Consider the following 20,146-nt stretch of genomic DNA (forward strand, 5'->3'; position numbering starts at 1 on the left):
GAAGGATGTAAAAAATGTTTTTGTAGATTTTATAGTCATTTGGAAACAAAAATTTATAAATTACTATAGTGATACTACAAATTTCTATCGTAACTTATCAGGCTTCCTAACAAATATATTTAAGTCTAAAAAGGTTTTATTTCAGGACACTGTATTGCTTTGATGCCACTCTTCAAGCTTACAACAGAAGTGAGTTTTAACCATGCATGTATTTTAGAAAGTCTAGTACAATTATAATGCATAAAGTAAGTGCTTTCAATTGATTACAAAAATATATAAAGAGAAGTGGGCATGGGTAAACAGGCATTTGCAAAACAAGAAGAGGTGGGTGGAGTCACTGTGGTACATTTGTTATATATGTCATCTCATCAAAATGAGGAGGTAGACTGTTCTTACTTAATATTCTATCTTGTCAATATCACTAACTTGAGTTTCTAAATTGTAAGAAACTAGAGCCATAGTGTTGTGGACATAATAAAATGTAATATAAACAAAAACAGAAACCATTATATCATGTGGCACACAAATCAATGATTGGCCTTTTTAATATTGGCTTTTAATTTAAGAAGTTAAATAACATACAATACTAAATGTGAATTATAAACCACAATTTGATGTAAAATTTGACATACATTCATAAAACAGTTCAATATAATGTTAAATATAAGTCTACAAATGCATTCTACCCTCTGATCCCTACAAAAAATGAAAAAGATATACAGAAACTCACCAGGTGGGGTTAATATTGTCTTTCCATTTAACTTGTATGATACTCCAATCTTGATTGTATCAAGTACATCAAGAATATCCAACTTCGTTAGAGCAATCCTAGAAAATGGTATAACTGTCATACAAAGATGTACAAATAGCTATAACTATAAAAAAGCCAATGGAAAGTGTACACCTCTATCCTCCCACAAAAAAGTCATAACAGGAAAATGTTATTTAACAGTCAACGCTTACATTAATTCACAAATTTCATTCACAACTGATTGTGAAGAAAAAAAAACGATTTCTAATAGAATAAAAAATAGCCAAACCTTATGACAGCAAATTTCCAAACTCTTTTAAGATGAAAATTCACATCCAAAGCACTTTGTGCATAGTTTTCAGTATTCTGATGTTTTGGTTCTTAAACTAAACACACATAATTGAAACGATTTTGTATGCAAGAATTCAGTATCAAATAATTAGAAGCAATTTCCCACTGTGAAACTTACGCTGAATAGCCGTTTACCATACTGGAATATCGTAACACTACCATATCTAACCATCCACAGCGTCGTTTTCTTTTTGTAGTAACTCCTATCTCTTGGCCTCTTTGTTGTAGCACTTCCCCCAAATCCTATGGAAACATAGTTAAAATACACACAATAAAACCTTTTAAAAACAATAGGGTTTTCAATTATGTATTACAAGTTATATAATGTCAAAAAATGTGATTTACCTGAATTCAGCAAAACAAAGCTAACATAACTTTAATATGTATTTATTAATTCATAAATTGACACCATTGCATGTTACATATACTTTGTGATTTTGAAATTCTATAAAAGTTAACAGCCATCTAATGGTGATAGAGTTCACTCAAACAGCACATGCAAATTCACAGAAGACAAAACTTTTGCTCTTAGATACCCTATCTTTAGTATTTTATTCTTAAAGCAAACATAGAATTTCTACCTGTGAATAAACATTATATAGGATTAAAACTACTACTTATACAATGAAATTGTTGTCCAAAACTAGACAGTAATATTGTTTTCATCAGTACATTTCATAACTTTATGCATTGTCCATGTATTTATAATGTCACTGCTATTGCTACAAGACTTGTTTAATTAAAACATTGTGTAACTAATGTATTTCATGCCATACAGAATGACCATTTTAAGTTATCAATTTTACAGTTAAACTGTAAATGTTGGTGATAAATTACAACAGCTAAATGATGATTCTAGGTTAAAAATTTGTTATATCCTATTTTTAGTTGTTTTGTCTTTTATTTATATACAGGGTGTTTGAAAACTCACTGTGCACTTACATATTTATTAACAGACATGTTTCAATATAGAATACAGGAGGTAAACATGAATGACAATTATAAACAATGTTGAAAGTGACCCCTGTTGGCATCAATACAACCCTGGATCCTTCTTATTTTATTTTTAAACACTGCTCTCAGTTGCTGGTTTGAAATAGACTGAATAAAATGTGATTACAAAACTCCACAGTGACTTTCCAAACACCCTGAAGAATAACTGTTTACACTCCTTTAAACCCAAATAAATGTTTCAGCAATAAAAGTTAAAATTACCATAAAACCTCAGAAGTTGGTTTCAAAATATATAAATTAACTTTAAAATTATGTTGTTAATTATTTTCTGATGTACTAGATTCTTGTTCATATTAACTGTTATACTTGTATTTGGATATTGGTTATATAAATATTTCTGATGTTCATCAACATGACTGCAACTGAAAAATATATCCCCATATCCTCTACAGTAAAATAACTTAATTTCAATAGGACATACTTTTAACCACTCTTTTCAATAAAAACAAAAAACATTGGACATAAGAGGTGAAATCTTTCTTCCCATACTAATTCCACCAGCCTGATTATTGTTTTAACCATAAAATGAAATTTCTTTGCTATACAATTAACATCAACTGAGAATATATGCTCTCAGAAAGCCAACTTATATCTGAAAATGAAAAACAAAATATTATATCAAAGGTGAATGCATATATCTGCATTAAACTTAAAACTGTACAGAAAAAAATGGAATGTGCTAACAATGATACAAGACTGTATAAAAAAACCTTATTTCAAATAGCAAGAAAAAATGCAGAAAACAGCACATTTCTGCAAAGACAGAATACTGAGATTAAAAAAATATGTGCTCACAAAGTTAATGTCACACCACATAATACAGCAATTTATGGAGGAAACTGAAAGAAGGAATAAGATATACATCTTACAATATATTTGATGACCATAAGTGCAAATCTTATTACTATTACTTTTCTTGTGCAAAAATATCCAACAGCTAAACTATTTCAATAGATAAGCAGTTCAAGAAGTAAACTTAGCAGAGATGTATATGCATTTCTTACAAAGTTTACTGGTGTCAAACAGGTTTGAAGATCAAAATAAGGTTCTTATAATAGATGACCATCATGTGCAAGTGAGTTGATTTGTTGATTTAGTGTTTTATGGCACAAAGCAGCTAGGCTATCTGCACCAAACATCTAGTAAAAAGGTAAAAATAAAGTAAATGTAGTAAAATTCATAAAAGGAATTGAAGGTAAAACAAAACAGCATTGAAAAACAGAAAAAGCATAAAACCAATGTTGACACCTAGTCTACAATGTTAAGAAAAGTTGTATAGAACTTTCTGTAGCAAAATGGTAATGATCATAATGGGTAGTTCAAACAGCAGCATTAGTCACCTGAAGTTGGCCTTTCCAGTTCTGGTGTCAAGTTATTTAATGTCATGGCCATTTTCCAATTTCAAATTGAACAAGAGAGGTTGAAGCTCTTAAAAGGGAACCACAATTAAAAAGTTGTAATGAATAAATATCAAACACTTAAATGACATTAAAAAGATAAATGGCCATTAAAAAACTAAAAACTTTATCTAGGTGGACAGTTTCACCGTCACCAATAACACTGTCTAATGTTATGGACAAACCTTGGGACAGAACATGTTTAAAATAGTGCCGTCGTTGAGAGTCGTAACAATGCAAGAAAGTAAAATGTGGCTTACAGTGATTTGAGTGTTACACAAACTACACACTGGTGCATTAGTTCCAGATACAAGAATATAACAAACTGTGATTAATGCATAGTCTAGTTAGAACAACTTCCTCCTTCTGAACCTTACAGAAGCTAGATGGGCAAAGTCCAATATAGGGTTTTATTTGGAAAAGCTTGTTGTCACGTTGCTAACTCCAAGTCGACTGCCAGCTGGCACAGAGCTGACCCTTGAATACAGGACTATAGTCCATGTATGGAATAGGCACAGTGGTGATAGTGCCAAAGCAGATAGATTAAGCTGCCATGTCTGCAAGCTCGTTCCCACGAATACCAACGTGGCCTGATATCCAGAAAAACTGGATAGAAGTAGATGTTAATGAGAAATGGGCCAGTCAGTTTTGAATATCAGCGAGAACAGGGTGTGAACAAACGTGAGGCGATTCCAGGACCAGTTGAGAACTAAGCGAGTCAGTATAAATAGTGCAGTTGGAGTACTGCTGAGCTTCAATATGATCCAGGGCAAGAGAAATGGCGTACAGTTCAGCAGTGAACACAGAAGCTGTAGAGGGGATTCTGTGTGCAACCACTGGACCGCAACAAGCCATGGCAGAGCCCACAGAGTTACCTGATTTGGAACCATCCGTATAAATTGGAATGGAAAGATTGTTCAAAAGATGTTCAATAAATAAAAGACTGTACTTCCAATTGGGAATATCTGCCTTTCTCAGATGACTTAAAGAAAGGTCACATTTGGGGACTGTAATAAGCCATGGTGGGATTGGCTGACCAGTGGATGGTGCTCTATTTTATTTTTAAAGAGTCACTTACTGGTTGAGTCACTACAGCTACATATACTCTTCCTAAAAAAAAATAATTGTAAAATGATCATGTGGGACCTTGAAAAGTATGGGCAAAATAGGCTTTGGAGCCAACTTAAGAAATGCATAGCTAGATCTCAAACTCAAAAAATGAAGGTTTACAAAAAACTTTAGCTTCTAAGTCATAAAAAAACTCATTCAAAAGCCATGAATGCACTATTTGTGATCAACAATGGAAAGAAGAATTTTGAATGTGGAACAGAAAACCTGATGAACTAGACTCAGCATTCCTGAAATTGAAAAAAATACATCAAGTGACACAATAACAACAAACTGAAATAAAAAAAATAATAATAAAACAACACACCCAAGACCAGTACAAAGGAAAGAAGAAAGGAAACAAAGTTTCTCACTTTGGAGAGGTTTACAGGATGAAAGATACCATATAATGTGCACCTCAAAAGCAAAGCAAATTTTATAAATTCATTCACATCTGCAAACTATATGGAAAAAGCATCAAAACATATGTTCTGCTTGATTATTTTACTAAAACTTGAAATCAAGAACAGGAATGTGTTCTACTTGTGGACACATCCAAAGGCAACTTTAGCAGCTTCCCCAAATGCCATCACTGTAGTGTCTGGGATCAAGTACCCGAAGGAAATGACTTCTTTAAAGGCTGCACTGTCAATTAGAGGTTTCTGCTTTACAAAAGTTGAAAATGCAATAAAAGTGTAAGATATGTTTACTTATTAGTGCCAGGTATTAGTTCAATTTGATATAGATCACAAAAAGTTTATTTGGATGCTTTGAATATGAAACAAATCATTAGAGATGATGATTTGTGAATGGAAAAGATGTTTTCTAGACTGGAATTGATTTCATTTTCAAGTAGTATATGCCAGAAATAATAGATTTAAGAATGATCAGAAACATGGTTTTATGAGAACACCACCAAAAAAAAGTTGTAAGCCTGGAAAAAGACAATACACTTTCATGTACTACAATAAACATAAACACAGCCATTATTGCATTGTTTGGGATTTCACTGATTTTCCTAGTTTGATTTCTGATTCATAGTAGAATGACATTATAGTGGACAACCTCCTAGAAGCTTTCGAGTTGATATCTTTGTACATTTTCGTGGATCTTCTATCTTTAAAAATGAGAATGGGTCAAATGATAGTCTCAAAGAAACATTCAAGCAGACATGTTTTACAATGTCTCCATGACTTAGTAAGTTACTAAGTGATTCACTTGGTAACCATGATTCTCAAAGATACTTGACATTTTGTAATTGAGATATAAAGGCATCATCACTGTGCAATAATCATATTACTGTGAATTCTAATTTGTAACTCATTTTTAAAGAAACTTACAATGCACTTATAAATCATCGTAGTAAACATTTTTAATTCAAATTAGCAGATTTGTTAGACAATACATCATGAAGATGATTAGACATAATGCATCATTTTTTACAATATAAAAATTATAAATTCTTATTGCACAGGAATTTTAAACTTATAACTGGCATTATGTGATCACAGCTTTCAAGAAACAATGGTTTGTTTTCTTCATGGTAAGACAAACATTACAGCATAATAGCTTATCAGGCAATACATTTCATGCACATTATATTTTTGGCTAAGTTCCTTCACTTGAAATGATAGTAATATAAACTCAGTAGGAGTCAATCTCAAAATACTAGATTACTACATTCACAACAAAATTTTGCACAACTTTCTGAATTAGTAAAGTTGTGTAGGTTCACATTATTCTGAACTAAACATCAGTTATGATTCAAGATATGTATATAAATTTCATATATTTTTCTACACTTGGCTTAGAAAATTTAGAAAAGCTTTGGTCAACCCAAAAATTGAGCTTTACTATATAATGTGTAATTTCCATGTATCACATTCACCATAAAGAATAATACAAATAATAAACATAAATCTGTAAAAAATGTTACACCTAACATTTGTGTAATAGATCACATTACTCTGAACTAAACTTTGAATAATACAAATCATACTGATATTAAATCAATACTACTAAACATCATTTAGCAATTTCCTAGAAACCACTAATGAATTTAAAAATGGCAAACGTTCAGTGCTGTTTATCAGTAGTGAATAATTTTTCACTGTTACCTAGTTTTCCATGACTGTTGTAATTGATTTCCATACATTTTTACATATAAACATTACCAATAATTCAAAGTGTACAGGAGCTTCCTGGAAAAAGGACAATACACAAGTTCCTTTACAATGAGTATAAACTAACACCAGCATATGATATTCATGCACTATTGTCTTCATGTGTGTAAATCAACAATTGTTTTTTCAGAAGAAAAACCTTAATGCTAATTAAGAATGTTATTGTACCTAATGTTGTGAAGACTAACTACAGTTTTAACTCTTTCAGCTTGCATACCCTTTACTATGCATAAAAAAGTTTCTTATATTCAAATTTTATTGAACTATTTTTTGTTTATGTTGTACCAATTAGAATAACAAATTCTTAGCTAATAATCTGTATTTTAATAATATGCAAGTTAATTTTTTAATTCAACAAGGAAATATTTTTTAAAAATCCCAAATTTCCTTAGCATGACATGCGACATTTTCTCTCGATGTCTTCTCTATTTTATCCACCACCCCTTGAAAAAGTAATAAAATTAAATGTAAATTACTCACCACACAATCGTTATTACTCAGACAAACCATACTTTTTATTCCCTTCAATTTTATTTGGTTACAGAACTATCAATAGAAACATCAAATGCTTCCTGCCACACCCACCTGTCACATCCTCTCTTTTAGGATAAGTTCATAATTTTCTCTTAAGGTTAATTATGTTACATTTAACCAAAAGAAATTCAAGGTTTTCTTCTATCAAATGACATATTGCATAACACTGTACTGAACAGATAATAGTTAATTTCACTCAAAGTACAAACAACATTCCAATGAGTAACTTAAATTCAAGCCAGGTGAATTTGTGATAGCTCTTGTCATATAGTTAGAAAATTAGAAAAATTAAGAGTTGGGGCAAATTGTCTACTTTTTGCACATTATTAATTATGTTCTTTGGTGCAATATTTAATTAAATAAAAATAATTTAGTATATTACTACCCTTAGTATAAAAAAGTAAGCTTTAATGTCCTTGACAATTAACAGCAAGAAAAAAAGATTGTGTAAGTACCTTATTTCTTATTTTCATAATTATTCTTCATTTATTATTCAAAGGGTAACTAAAATGTAATCACAGGAATCTTCTTAGGTTAGACTTTAGTAGACATGTCATTTGTACAAAAAAATCAATTTTTTAATTAATTATTTTTACTAGCAATTTCTTCACGAATGAATTGAATTTTTTTGCTATTCCAAGCAAGAAAAGTGATTTTTATGTAATAATTAAAAATAATTCTCACTGTCTCAAAAATCTCAACCTTCATTTTCATAATTGCTAAAACCTTCTTAGTAAATATTTGTATTTCATCTGTTATTTCCTAAACCCAAAAAGGATTTTTTCTTCAGCCCATAGACAAATCAAATAAACAGTAAAAAGTTGTAAAATCACATATAAGGGGAGATTTGCCCTGTTTTCTTTATTAGTGTCCACAATTAAGAATTTCAACTGCTAAACATATTCACATTTACTTTATCTGCATATTTTGCAGTCTATGATCAACATAAAAAATCTGCTGAAAATGAAACAATAAAGTACTGATTGTGTCAGTGGACTGTTAACATGACAGCATAAAATGATACCTTCAACAGCAATAAAGCATGCACAACTGACTTGACCCCTGCTTATAGAACAGGATGTCTGATTTATTTGAATTATCTATCTTGCAGTATTTATCTGGAACATAAGTTTAGTAATTATACCACACTTAGAGTCTGTGAAAACATTTATGCCAACAACAGGATGTGGAATTTCTCAGCTTATTTATGTAATCTAGTTCTACAAGTATTCTCCAGAGCAATAAAATTGAAATCTGAATCTGTCAAAATGTTTATTATATATTTCAGTGCCAATACAATAAACATAGCAATTCTTGGAATAATGGTAATCCTTCTGGAATGATAGAAATTTCGTGGTATATGTACAGGTATACAAAGATTCAACTGGTGCACATGATTGTGAATTTCTGCTTCTCTTTCAGCAAAGTTATTCATCAAACAATAAACATCCAGGTTTTAAATCCAGTTACTATTTTGCAAGCATTGAAATGCAGTCTGGCACTCTAACTTTGGCTATTTCTCTACACTTTGTCAGAAAATATAAACAAATTAGTACCAAACAAATCCATTCCACCTGAAGCATATTTCTTACTAAAACCTTTTTATCTAGATGTAATTATTATTTATGATACATCTGGAATCCTTGTTGAATAGCTTTAGCATATAGTTGTTGACTAAAATACATTGTAGCTGTTTCTGTATTTTGATATAAAATATACTGCTTTTGAAATCCAAGATGCACATAACAGATATATATATACACACACACACACACTACACAACAGAGAATACATGATGCAAATTAAACTATTACTACATAAATCTTTCTCTTCCAATTAAAGCAGCAGTCTGTCAGGCAAATCAGCAGTTGAGGAAGTTGATACTTTTATTGCAAGCCTCTGACAATCAATCTATAAAATATAACAAGATGGCCTCAGACAGAACCAGCTCCTCTTGATTCTGTCTTATGGATGTGTTAGGAAGTAGCTCAAAGGTCTTCATCAGATAAAGATGTATAGGAACCACCCATTTGGTGGTTACATCTAAACAAGCTAAACCACCACCACCACCACACAGAAAAGTCAGGGCTCAGAAATGGAGGGAAAGGAGTAAAGTTGCAGTGTATTCTAGGACTGGCCCTTCCCAACAGGAGAAGCCTCTCAGTTGCAGTGACACTTGGACTTGGGTGCAAATCACCCAGAAGGAGTAACTAGAGTTACCTCTATTTAACACAGGTGAGCTTATATCAAAACAGGTCACCACCACTTTGAATAAAACTTTTTTATACTTTTGTGCTTAGAGATTTTAAATATAATTGTAAATGAAACAAATTAGTATGCAAACCACAGACAGGCATAACAAAAAAAAACAAAATACCAAAAGCAAAAAACAAATGTACTAATGCTACATGTTCTGAAATTTTAGCATATTTAGATTTAACTTTAACAAAGGGACTACAGCCTTCTCCTTCTGAGTATTGTTTTACTTACTTTCCATAATCATTTGTTTACTAACATCTTCTCTGGGGACAGGTTGTTTTAGCTATCCACATTTACTTACATTTCAATAACAATACTAATGCTTTTCCTAGAACTGACCCTAACTATGATAAACTCAAGGTTAAAACTATCACAGAATGTCTACTAAACTTTTGTTTCCTTCTACTCTCCTAACAGAGAATTAACTATGGCTGAACAAATGCTTGGAACAAAATTTAGAATTGCTTTCCTTCAGTCTTTCCCAAAGAAGCCTGTCAAGTGATGGGTCCTGACAGAAGCTGTGAATGGATACTGTCTGAAGTCCAAAATCTAAACAGGGACAAATACTGGCTGAAGGTTTAGCAGAGAATGTTGTGATAGAACTGATGGATGAGTACAACAGACTAGAACACTGGGTTTTCATTGACACTTTTACACTTTCCCTTGTTTCTTTCACAAACAACTGACTGTAGGAACCTATACTTGTGGGACATGCAAGAAAAACAGACTATTTCCCATAACAACTGGTTTCCACAAGCCTACAAACAGGGGAAGCACGATTTTTTTAAATGTGAAACTCTGACAGTTGTGAAATGGACTGACAAACAAGACATTTATGCATTTTCATATGCACACTAGTACTATGACAATGGCAATAAGAAGAGGGAGGGATGGTGAGGTTACAAAACCTCAGTTAACTGTGAACTACAACAAGGTTATGAGAGGGGTAGACCTAAATGACCAACACTTAAATTACTGTTCTACGTGACAATAATATAGTAGAAAAAATTGACTTCTTTTAGATGTGTCAGTTATAAATGTTTATATTTTCTACAAACAATAAGCCAATCACCTGGCATTATCCCAAAAGACCTGCAGAATGGACCTGGTTACAGCTCTTATTCAGCCTCTACTTCAAAGCGGACTAGGTCCTTCTGGCATACCACTTTCAAGAACTGTACAGACCTTGTCACCTCTGAGATTCACACTTAACAAGCATAAGTGGGTCACAGCAAAAAATACAGACTGTGCCTTCCAAAAAAATAAAGTAAGAATGAAATAGAAACTATGTAATGAATTTCTCCATATTAATCATACTGAAGTATCACACTGGTGTTACTCTTTAAAGAGTAATTCTTTACCTATGTCTGTCCTTTTCCTTTACTTTTTTTTCTCTAAATATTTATTTCAAAGTATAACTTTGGTTACTTTTACATTAAAGTGTGGCTGAAATATTTTGTAAAGTTTTCTTTTGTTATTCATATAATAGTGATGCTTTCTTTCATGTGTCAAAATCAATTTACAATATCTCATATGTTTGAATTAAATTACCTATGTAAACTTGCATTAATTGGTAGCTTTTTCCTATGCACAATAGTAAGCATGTTTAGTTTCTTTCCATTCTCAATCCTTCCATTAACATTATTCCTTCCATCATGAGTCAATATTCATACACATTTTATGTACAAATGTGCATAACGTGATATCAACCCCTTCACTATGGGCTCAGTATAATGTATACAAGCTAGTGTGCACATTTGCACACATTAAGTATTTGCACTTTAACTTTTGATACAGCAAATTTTTTGAATACAAAAAATCAGATTTTTTAATGAAATACTTTTACTAAAGACTTGTTTGTGAAAATAGTGTGTTTAGTTACTAGTGTGAGTGTAAAGTGATTTCATGTTATTATTACAAAATCTATTCTTCATCCCAAAAATCTCATATATTTGCATAATCTCTAGAACCTAAATACACTTCCAGAGATGACAACTATTTCAAATGACTGAGCGTAATGATTGTAGACAGAGCTCTTTATCATTTGCAGCTACTAGGCCTGACCAATGTCTCTAAGCTGTTTATTATTATATTCTTATCATAACTATTATTTATTACTGCTACAGATTGCTCATTTATGACTGTGTTTTGCATATTTAATAAATAAATGAAAAAAATTCTTCTGAAATTATGTTGGTGAGATGCCGATTTTGTATGCCTGGAACAATTGTTTATCCCGCCATGCGCCACAGAAAAATTGATGTGACAAACTGTACAAAACACATGACCGTCACTGAATTTTGATGCAATGACCAGATATTTTGCACTATACTCTTTCCTAAATTTTTGATTCGCAGTTTTACTCCTTTTAAAATTGCCAGAAACAAGACAATCTGGTGAACGAGGCCTCTTTTTTTCCATCTTTTGAACGATCGCATTGGTATTTCTATGCTGTTTAGAAAATGAGAAATACCCATTCTACACAAAGTGCTGACTGGCTGACAAGCACTGATGATGTAACTATGGATTCCCCCACGTACCCAGTATGGAGAAGTACCACACTCAAACTATTGGTAGATGTCAGAGATACAAATATTTTTTATTATTTCAAGCACAAATATGATTATCGCAAGTAGCCATTTGGACTATGTCTTTTATTTCTTATCAAAATGTATTTCTATCTCACTAGAAATTTTCTTTTCACCCTTTCAAGTCCCAGGAGAACAATTTATCACTTTATTGTATAGGCCTATATAATATATAATAATTTGAGAGTTGCAACAAGTCGTAATATTTGTCTGTATGAGCATATAGTCGTAATGTATACATCAAAATCATAATGGTTGGCATTTCTGCATTTCAAATGTTTGTTGTCAGTAGGAATTTATATTTTGTTATTTTCTATACCCTAACTATGTGAGGGTCTATCACTTAGCCAACCTTATATCAATCATAAAAAAATTAGAATATAATTTATGCTATTTTCACACTAAAATGAACACATAACATGAAAATAAAAATGTTTAGTCTAAGTAACTTAAGTTTCATAATGCTATATATATTAGTTTATTATACTGACCTTCCAGTGAGACCCAGCTAGCATTATATAACTTGCATTGACATAATGACATGCAGTCATTACATATCTGATAATATAAAATGAACTTGTATTTTGCAATATATAGTTGCATTTCAATTATTATACATTATATATGTATATAAATTATCACTATTCAGTAATAAATTAATAAACATATTTTTCATAACATATATAAAAATAAATTAGGAATAAAGCAAATAATTATCTCTTCTCATCATGTCCTTTAAATTTGGTTGGTGCTGGACATAGGTTGCTAATCCTTTCAATATTTTGCATGTGCAGGATATCAAACAAATTATTTTTTAAATTAGGTTTTATATATACAGATGAATAAACAAGAAAATCACGAGTTAACTACACTGACACCATAAAATTCCATCATAACTTTTTAAGCTTAGTAACTAACATTTATTTAGATTTAAAAACATGAAACTTTGAGCAGAACAGACACAACATAACTTCATGAAATCTTGGTTTGAAAGAGTGTGGTAGCCTTTTCACAGATTAAAAACACACACACACACACACACTATAGTAACAGTATTTGCAGGACCATTTCCAAAAATGGAAAGAGGTGAACAGGGCCACTGTGTTTGATTCAGTATACAAGCTATATCTCAGCAAAATAAAGATACAAGATTCTTACTATATATTCTAGCTTGTTAATGTTGCTAATATGAGTTCCTAATTTATACAAAACTATAGAGATAGTATTTTGCATCACAAACACCTAACTTTAAACAGTGCTACATACAACATACCATGTGACTCACTAAAATCTATATTTAGGTGTGTTCTTTTAATATTTACTTTTAAGTTAAGAAATTAACTCATATATAACATTAAAGTTTGAATTATAATCTACAATTTTATTTCAAACTTACTGACAAATTAATATTTGTTCAAAAAATTTTGAATGCAAGTTATGAAATGCAATGACTTGTGACCTTTAACTAAAAATGTTACTATACCTAGTACTGAGGGAACTGAGCAGCTACAGATGTAGTTTTAGTGCATAATTAAAAGGTTTAAACATTTTTGAAATACACATGCTTTGCATTCATTCTCAAAGCTTATGATATTACAAAATGAATGAAAATTTTGCTGAAGGGTTGTGCATGTCTCCTAAAGAAACTGATATTTCTTGAGAGTACTGCTGGCTTGTGTTGATATGAATAATAATAGGTAAAGAACAATAACGGAAAATAAAATTAAAAATTAACTACATATTAAAAAAAGCCCCAAAATTATAAATATAAGCAAAACATCTTTAGAAAAATTCTACAAAAGTAAAATAATTCATTTTTCTACTTTTGATCATTTCATTGATGATAACAGAAAAAGTTAATGATATTCTAAAAAAAGTAAAAAAATATAAATACTAAGCTTAAAAAAAACAAACTTGATATTCATTTAGGAGGTTCTTAGAGGTTATTAAAATGAAATATTAAAACTATAAGATACCAAAAATTATTTTAACAATGAGTAGGAATAACTAGCATGGATGAACACTTCTATTAGAAAAATATGATTATAAATGATGTCACTGTTTGTGCACAAACTACTTATAGTTTAACAAAATCTTATGATGTTTTGTGAGGAATGCAGAGTTAATGTATTTTTGTTGCATACATGTCCTTCCATAGTTAAGCAAATGTTAATTTCATCTACCCATGTTTAAAGGGTTAGCTGCAAAGTAATTCCATAAGTAAAAAAATTAACACACACTACAGCATTTTGAGTACAACTATAATGTAAATATACATATATAATTATAGAAACTTAAATCACTAAGGCATATCATTTATTACCAGACAAAAAAAAATCCCAAACTTACATTCTTCAATTCAGTTGGAAATGGTCCATCTCCTACACGGGTACTGTATGCTTTCACTACTCCATATACTTCCCCGACATACCTTGGTGGAATCCCTAATCCTGTACAAACACCTCCTACAGTGCAGTTTGATGATGTAACATATGGATATGTCCCTCAAAAACAAAAGTTTTGGCATGTTATTAAACGTTGTTCTAAAAATTGTTCTATATCTATAGTTTTAGAAAAAACAAAGTTTAACTGGTCATCTTACAACCTTACTCCTGCACACTTAAACGTATTTTAGATTTTCATATTAGCAAAAGAAACAGTTTCCTCCAGTACTTGAAAATTAATATAAGGAACAGTAAAGGAGGTGAAACAAATTAAGAAAGCCAGACAAAAAGTCTAAAGATGAAGGCAAGCTTACACAGCAGCCAATGTCTTGAGGACACTGATAAAGAGAGTGCTCCTCTGGAGAATATACATATAAAATATAGGTGTCCAGAACTGTTTACCACCTGAAAAGCACCAACTCTCAGCTACATAGGCTCTGAAGTTGAACAACCACTTTGTACTTAGTATAGTTTTGATAATAATACCTTTTAGTAAAGTAAGTGCATCTTCACAAAATATGGTAGACTTTCAGTAAACATTAAAAGTCTTTTACAGACAAAAACAGAGATTTTTGCAAAGTATTTTTAATACTATGTGAGGGTCTATCACTTAGCCAACCTTGTAACAATCATAAAAAATTAGAATATAATTTATGCTATTTTCACACTAAAATGAACACATAACATGAAAATAAAACGTTTAGTCTAACTTAAGTTTCATAATGCTATATATATTAGTTTATTCTAATGACCTTCCAGTGAGACCTAGCTAGCATTATATAACTTGCATATATAACAAAGTTATGTCTGTGAATGCATCAAGTGTTTTAATTAGTCCAAAAGCAAAGTTATTTTTTCATTTCAAAACTCTCTCAAATTTCATCAACATAATCTCTAAAACCTCCTATTAACATCTCAGTTTTTTCTTTGGTAAAGCTATCAGTTATTTTCAATACTCTAACTCTCTACAGGAGTGGTTAAGTTTATCAATCTCATTAACAACTAAATAAAAACACAAAACACGCACACCTAAAATAATCAAAACAAGTCCAAATTACCCCCTTTTTTTTTCTTTCTAGTAAATTTTAAATGCAATTACATTTGTCCATCTTAAATTTTATAATTTTATTGCCCTTCTAACTACTATTAGTACCATTACACATTGCAACTCCCTTGGGGAACCTGCAGTTCACATTATACCAACAAACTACAATATCCATGAATTACTCAAAGCTGTTTGCGTGCATGCCTCAAAATTATAATATTTATTTCACCTAACATAATCATACCTAACCCAGTTGTTTTCCTATTTTTCAAAATAGTTACCTTTATAATAAATAAATAATACACAAAACAAAAAATAAAATACTTTTGATTTTTTTTTTGCTGTTGACTTTTAATGTTACTTAACCCTCCCCATTTTCTTCATTCTAATGATAGTAGTACACCAAATTTGTATTTAATTAAATATTACACATACACACACAAAACAGAATTATAATATGCAAAAAAGAGAAAAAAAGAGTGGACAATGTCCCTGTAACTGTTACAATGTTTTTTGCTTTCTATGCCAAGATCTCTTACAAATTATTCCAAGATAATCAATGTTTCCTCTGGGAACAAAGCTTTTACTGCCAGAGATATTGACAATTCCTTGTGTAGAAAACAATGTAATATATTTTTTAATAAATGAAAACCTTGACTTTCTGTTGATAATAAATACTATAGTACTGATTGTGATCTCTATTAGAAATATTAAAATCTGAAAGAGAGAATGTGACAAGAAGGGTCTGATTTTCTATTTCAGATGGCTCCCAAAGGGGAAGTTGCAACAGTGGATGCCACCTTAAATGCTGCAAGTAGAAGCAAAACACACAGAGTAGTTCAACAGTAGGTTTCAAGGATGCCAACTCTGAGCAAAAGATCACCAGACCAAGAGAGAAAGCTTACATTATAACCAGTCCAAAACAAGAGTTGTGAATTTTTTCACTACTGTGGATAAACCAGAGAAAACAAAACATGGAATAATAAATCAGGATGTGGATAACGCATACGAGATAGTCCTTGTTATCCAACCAAACTACATTCAAGCAGGCCAGATCTATAACAGATTGTCAACCTCCTCCTTTCCTTTAGAATAGCAAAAGGATGGAAATAAAACCATAATAGTATCAAGGAATTGGTCTGCAGCATTCAAACTAGAGAGATAGAAAAGGTGGGAGAAAAACCACTGGAAGTACAACTTCTCCAAGACGGGATTCAGGATTGGGATTACTACCACGGTGGCAAAAGTGCATGCAAATGGTTTTAGAAAGAGGAAAGGTAAAACCATTTGCTGTGGTCCATTTCACTACATGAGCAAAGGCAGTCTTAAGCTGCTGCTCAATGAGCCTCATGTTCAACAACTGACCCAAGATGTGGAAGTTGTCGACATAGAGACTGTTTGCAAATGTGGGGTGAGAGTTGTCCACTCGTGACATTAATCTTTATAATGAAAAATGAGACATTCAAGACATAACCCTGAGGGACTCCAAGTTCTTGTGGGAAAGAACGTGAAAAAGTTTGAACCCACAGACTTGAAATTGCCAGTCCGTTCAAAAATGTTTAAAAAAAATGGGAAAGTAGTCATGCAACCCACACAAGTGGAGGTCTCACAGAATACCTTACTTTCATATTGTATCATAAGCTTTCTCAAGGTAAAAAAATACAGAAACAAGATGTTGTCACTTGATAAAGGCTTTCCTGATTGACATTAAGTCTAATCAGGTGGTCTGCAGTGAAGCACTTTCATCAAAACCCACACTGGGTGACCAAGACAAGGTTATTTGATTCAAGGAACCAAACAAGACAAGCATTATCCATCCTCTCCAAGATCTTACAGAGACAGCTTATCAAAGCAATTGGGACAGTAGTTTGAAGGAATCTTGGGATTCCTTCCACTCTTAGAAAAAGGAAGGGCAATAATGTGGCACCAAGCACCAGGAAAAGCATTCTCCTGCTAGATCCAGTTAAAAACAACCAGATAAATAGAAAGAGATGCAGGAGAGAGATGGTACAGCATCTCATAGTGAATATCAACAGGTCTAACTTGTGTACTGCCAGACTAATGAAGAGCAAGCTTGAGTTCCACCAGTGTAAGGTGGCAATTATACTTGTAGAAATGATCAGCCTGAAAGGAAAGAGGTAATCATTCTGCCTGAATCTTGATGACTAAGAAGGTGGGAGATGAAGCAGATGTTTTTGATGCCTAAGAAAAGCTTTCTCTGACAGTATTTGCAATGCTCTGGGCATCAGCAACTTCCTGGCCATCAGAGAGCAAGATTGAAAGCAGGGCAGAGGTATACTGCCCACTGACATTTCAAATTTTGTCCCATATGACTGTGGAACTGGTGAAGAATATTAGTTGTGAACTTAATCCAAGATTCTGTCTGGCTTTGATGTCTTACCTGCCAAGCACGTGCATAGGCCTGCTTGAAACTGATATGATTTAAGTGTGGGATACCTATGAAAGGTATCAGCCTGTTTTTTAGCTTTCCATGTCATGCAGCAGGCAGGATTTCACCACTGATAACAATACAATGGAAAAACATTTCAAGGTTTAAGGAATAGATTAAGCAGCTGCCTGGATAATACAGACAGCAGGATCAAGTCCTGAGAGAGCAGTGAAAGAGGGCCAAATATTCCAGTCCAGCTTCCAATGTAGCACACAGGTCAGGTGGCACAGACCATGGCCAGATTCCCTCAAAATGATGGGAAAATGGTCACTTCCCTGTGGGTCACCATCAACCTCCCAAGAGAAACGAGACAGAAGTGAAGGAGTTGACATTTTTATTTATGTGAAGGAGAACAGAGGTGAAAGCTCCTCCAAATTTTGACCACATTCTTTCTCTTTATTAGAAAGTCTATTGACCTACATGGATCCTACCTGGGTCAAATTGGCAGGTCTCTGTCAACAGATGAAGAAACCAGTGACTGAAGGTGTGAATGAATAATCGTTCTGCATTTTGGGGTCAAAGAAGATAGACCCAAGGGAACATCAGAAGTTGGAGCCAGAGAAGGTGGATCCAGGGAGCCACTGGAAGGAATGATGAGGACAGACAAGTGTTGATGACATGACAACTCTCTTAACCATGGAGAGAAAAAGATTCTTCATGTGGTTTGAAAACAACTTTGTCAGAGACAGATATCCATCTGTACTCCCATTGTAGCAGAGGAACGTTGTGCAGCAGCATATGTGTGAGATGAAGTAATGGACAGTAACATTTGAGCCACAGGATAAGTAATGTTGTGAACCATTATCAAACACTGTACCTCTTTTGACTCCACCCAATTTGGGCAAGAACAAAAAGAGGGGTAAGAGCCACTACAATTAACACAACAGGGGTCCATTTCACACAAGTAGGCATCATGGTTCTTTCTACTACAACAAGCAGACACCAATGATCATGGCCAGGATGTCTGAGTGACCAAACCACTGACACTGGAAACATCTCAGAGGGTTCAGAATACATGGCTGTACCCTGCATTTCAGATAACCTGCCTTGGTTGTGGCAAGTGGATATGGTGATGTGTCAGTATCAGAACATTTGGTCTGCATCATAATTCCATCTCTGCAAATGGAAATATGCCACACTGCAGAAACTCCTTGGGTGGATAAACTAGCAAGGATCTGTCTTGGGGATGTTCTTCAAATTCCTCTCAACAACAACTCCTAGGAACAAATTAAAAGTAACATGATAGTAACCTTAATGGGTATATCCCCAATGGCCTTCAAATGTAAGAGGAGTTCACTGTGTTTTGGAGTGGATGCTTCCATCAAGATGTCCCTAGAACATAGCTTAGGAGAGCTATCAAGCCCTCTTGTCCCTTCTGAATAAAAAAAGGGAGACATCTGCCCCTAAAGATTTGTCTGACAAAGAATGTAATATCAGAAACTCAGAAGACTGATAGACAGAATCTTCAAGACGTGGTCATTTACCTGTGGTCTGTTTTTTTATTTTGATTGGGGGATCCATAATAAATAAAGAATATTCAGGTGCCCACTGATCCCACCCCAACATGGAGCCCTTCAAGAGAATGCACTACAATGCCAAACAAGGACCCTACAGCAACGCCAGGGTTTCGTGAGCATAATACCCAAACACGAGCATCAGATACAATGTCCACAACACCTGTTGACAACATCCAACACTGGTACTTGGTTGACCCTAGCCCAACTGGACCAGCCAAATGACCCAAGGGGGGGCCACTCCAAGGCTGCCCATCTACAGGAATTTAAGGCCAAAGTTGTGTGTTAAGGTTAGACCCCTCAACCACCAGGATCCTCTCCTCGTCTTCATGGGTCTCCATGCACGGCAAACACGTGGGTGGATGTTTAGAACCCAGAGAAGGCAAACTGAAAGAACACCATGTACAGGAATCCACACCAAGGGGAACACTTGCAAAAATAAAAACAGGATGTTCAATTGATGACTAAAAACAATGTATAGTAAACCTTTACTAATGACAAAATTCTTAT

The 20,146-nt window shown here is 33.0% G+C and overlaps 1 protein-coding gene across 2 annotated transcripts in view; it reads right to left on the bottom strand.

The window, feature by feature from the left end:
- Positions 1 to 20,146, bottom strand: part of Adss (adenylosuccinate synthetase) — a 64,911-nt gene that overhangs the window by 14,316 nt on the left and 30,449 nt on the right. For both annotated transcript variants that reach the window (XM_076464557.1, XM_076464558.1), the window contains exons 9-11: positions 14,534 to 14,688; positions 1,221 to 1,345; positions 731 to 828 (exon numbers count right to left, since the gene is read on the bottom strand). In XM_076464557.1, the coding sequence (XP_076320672.1) occupies positions 731 to 828; positions 1,221 to 1,345; positions 14,534 to 14,688 (378 nt within the window). The remainder of the gene's footprint in view (positions 1 to 730; positions 829 to 1,220; positions 1,346 to 14,533; positions 14,689 to 20,146) is intronic.

Source organism: Tachypleus tridentatus, chromosome 10 (genome assembly GCF_004210375.1).
Source record: "Tachypleus tridentatus isolate NWPU-2018 chromosome 10, ASM421037v1, whole genome shotgun sequence".
Classification (NCBI taxonomy): domain Eukaryota; kingdom Metazoa; phylum Arthropoda; class Merostomata; order Xiphosura; family Limulidae; genus Tachypleus; species Tachypleus tridentatus.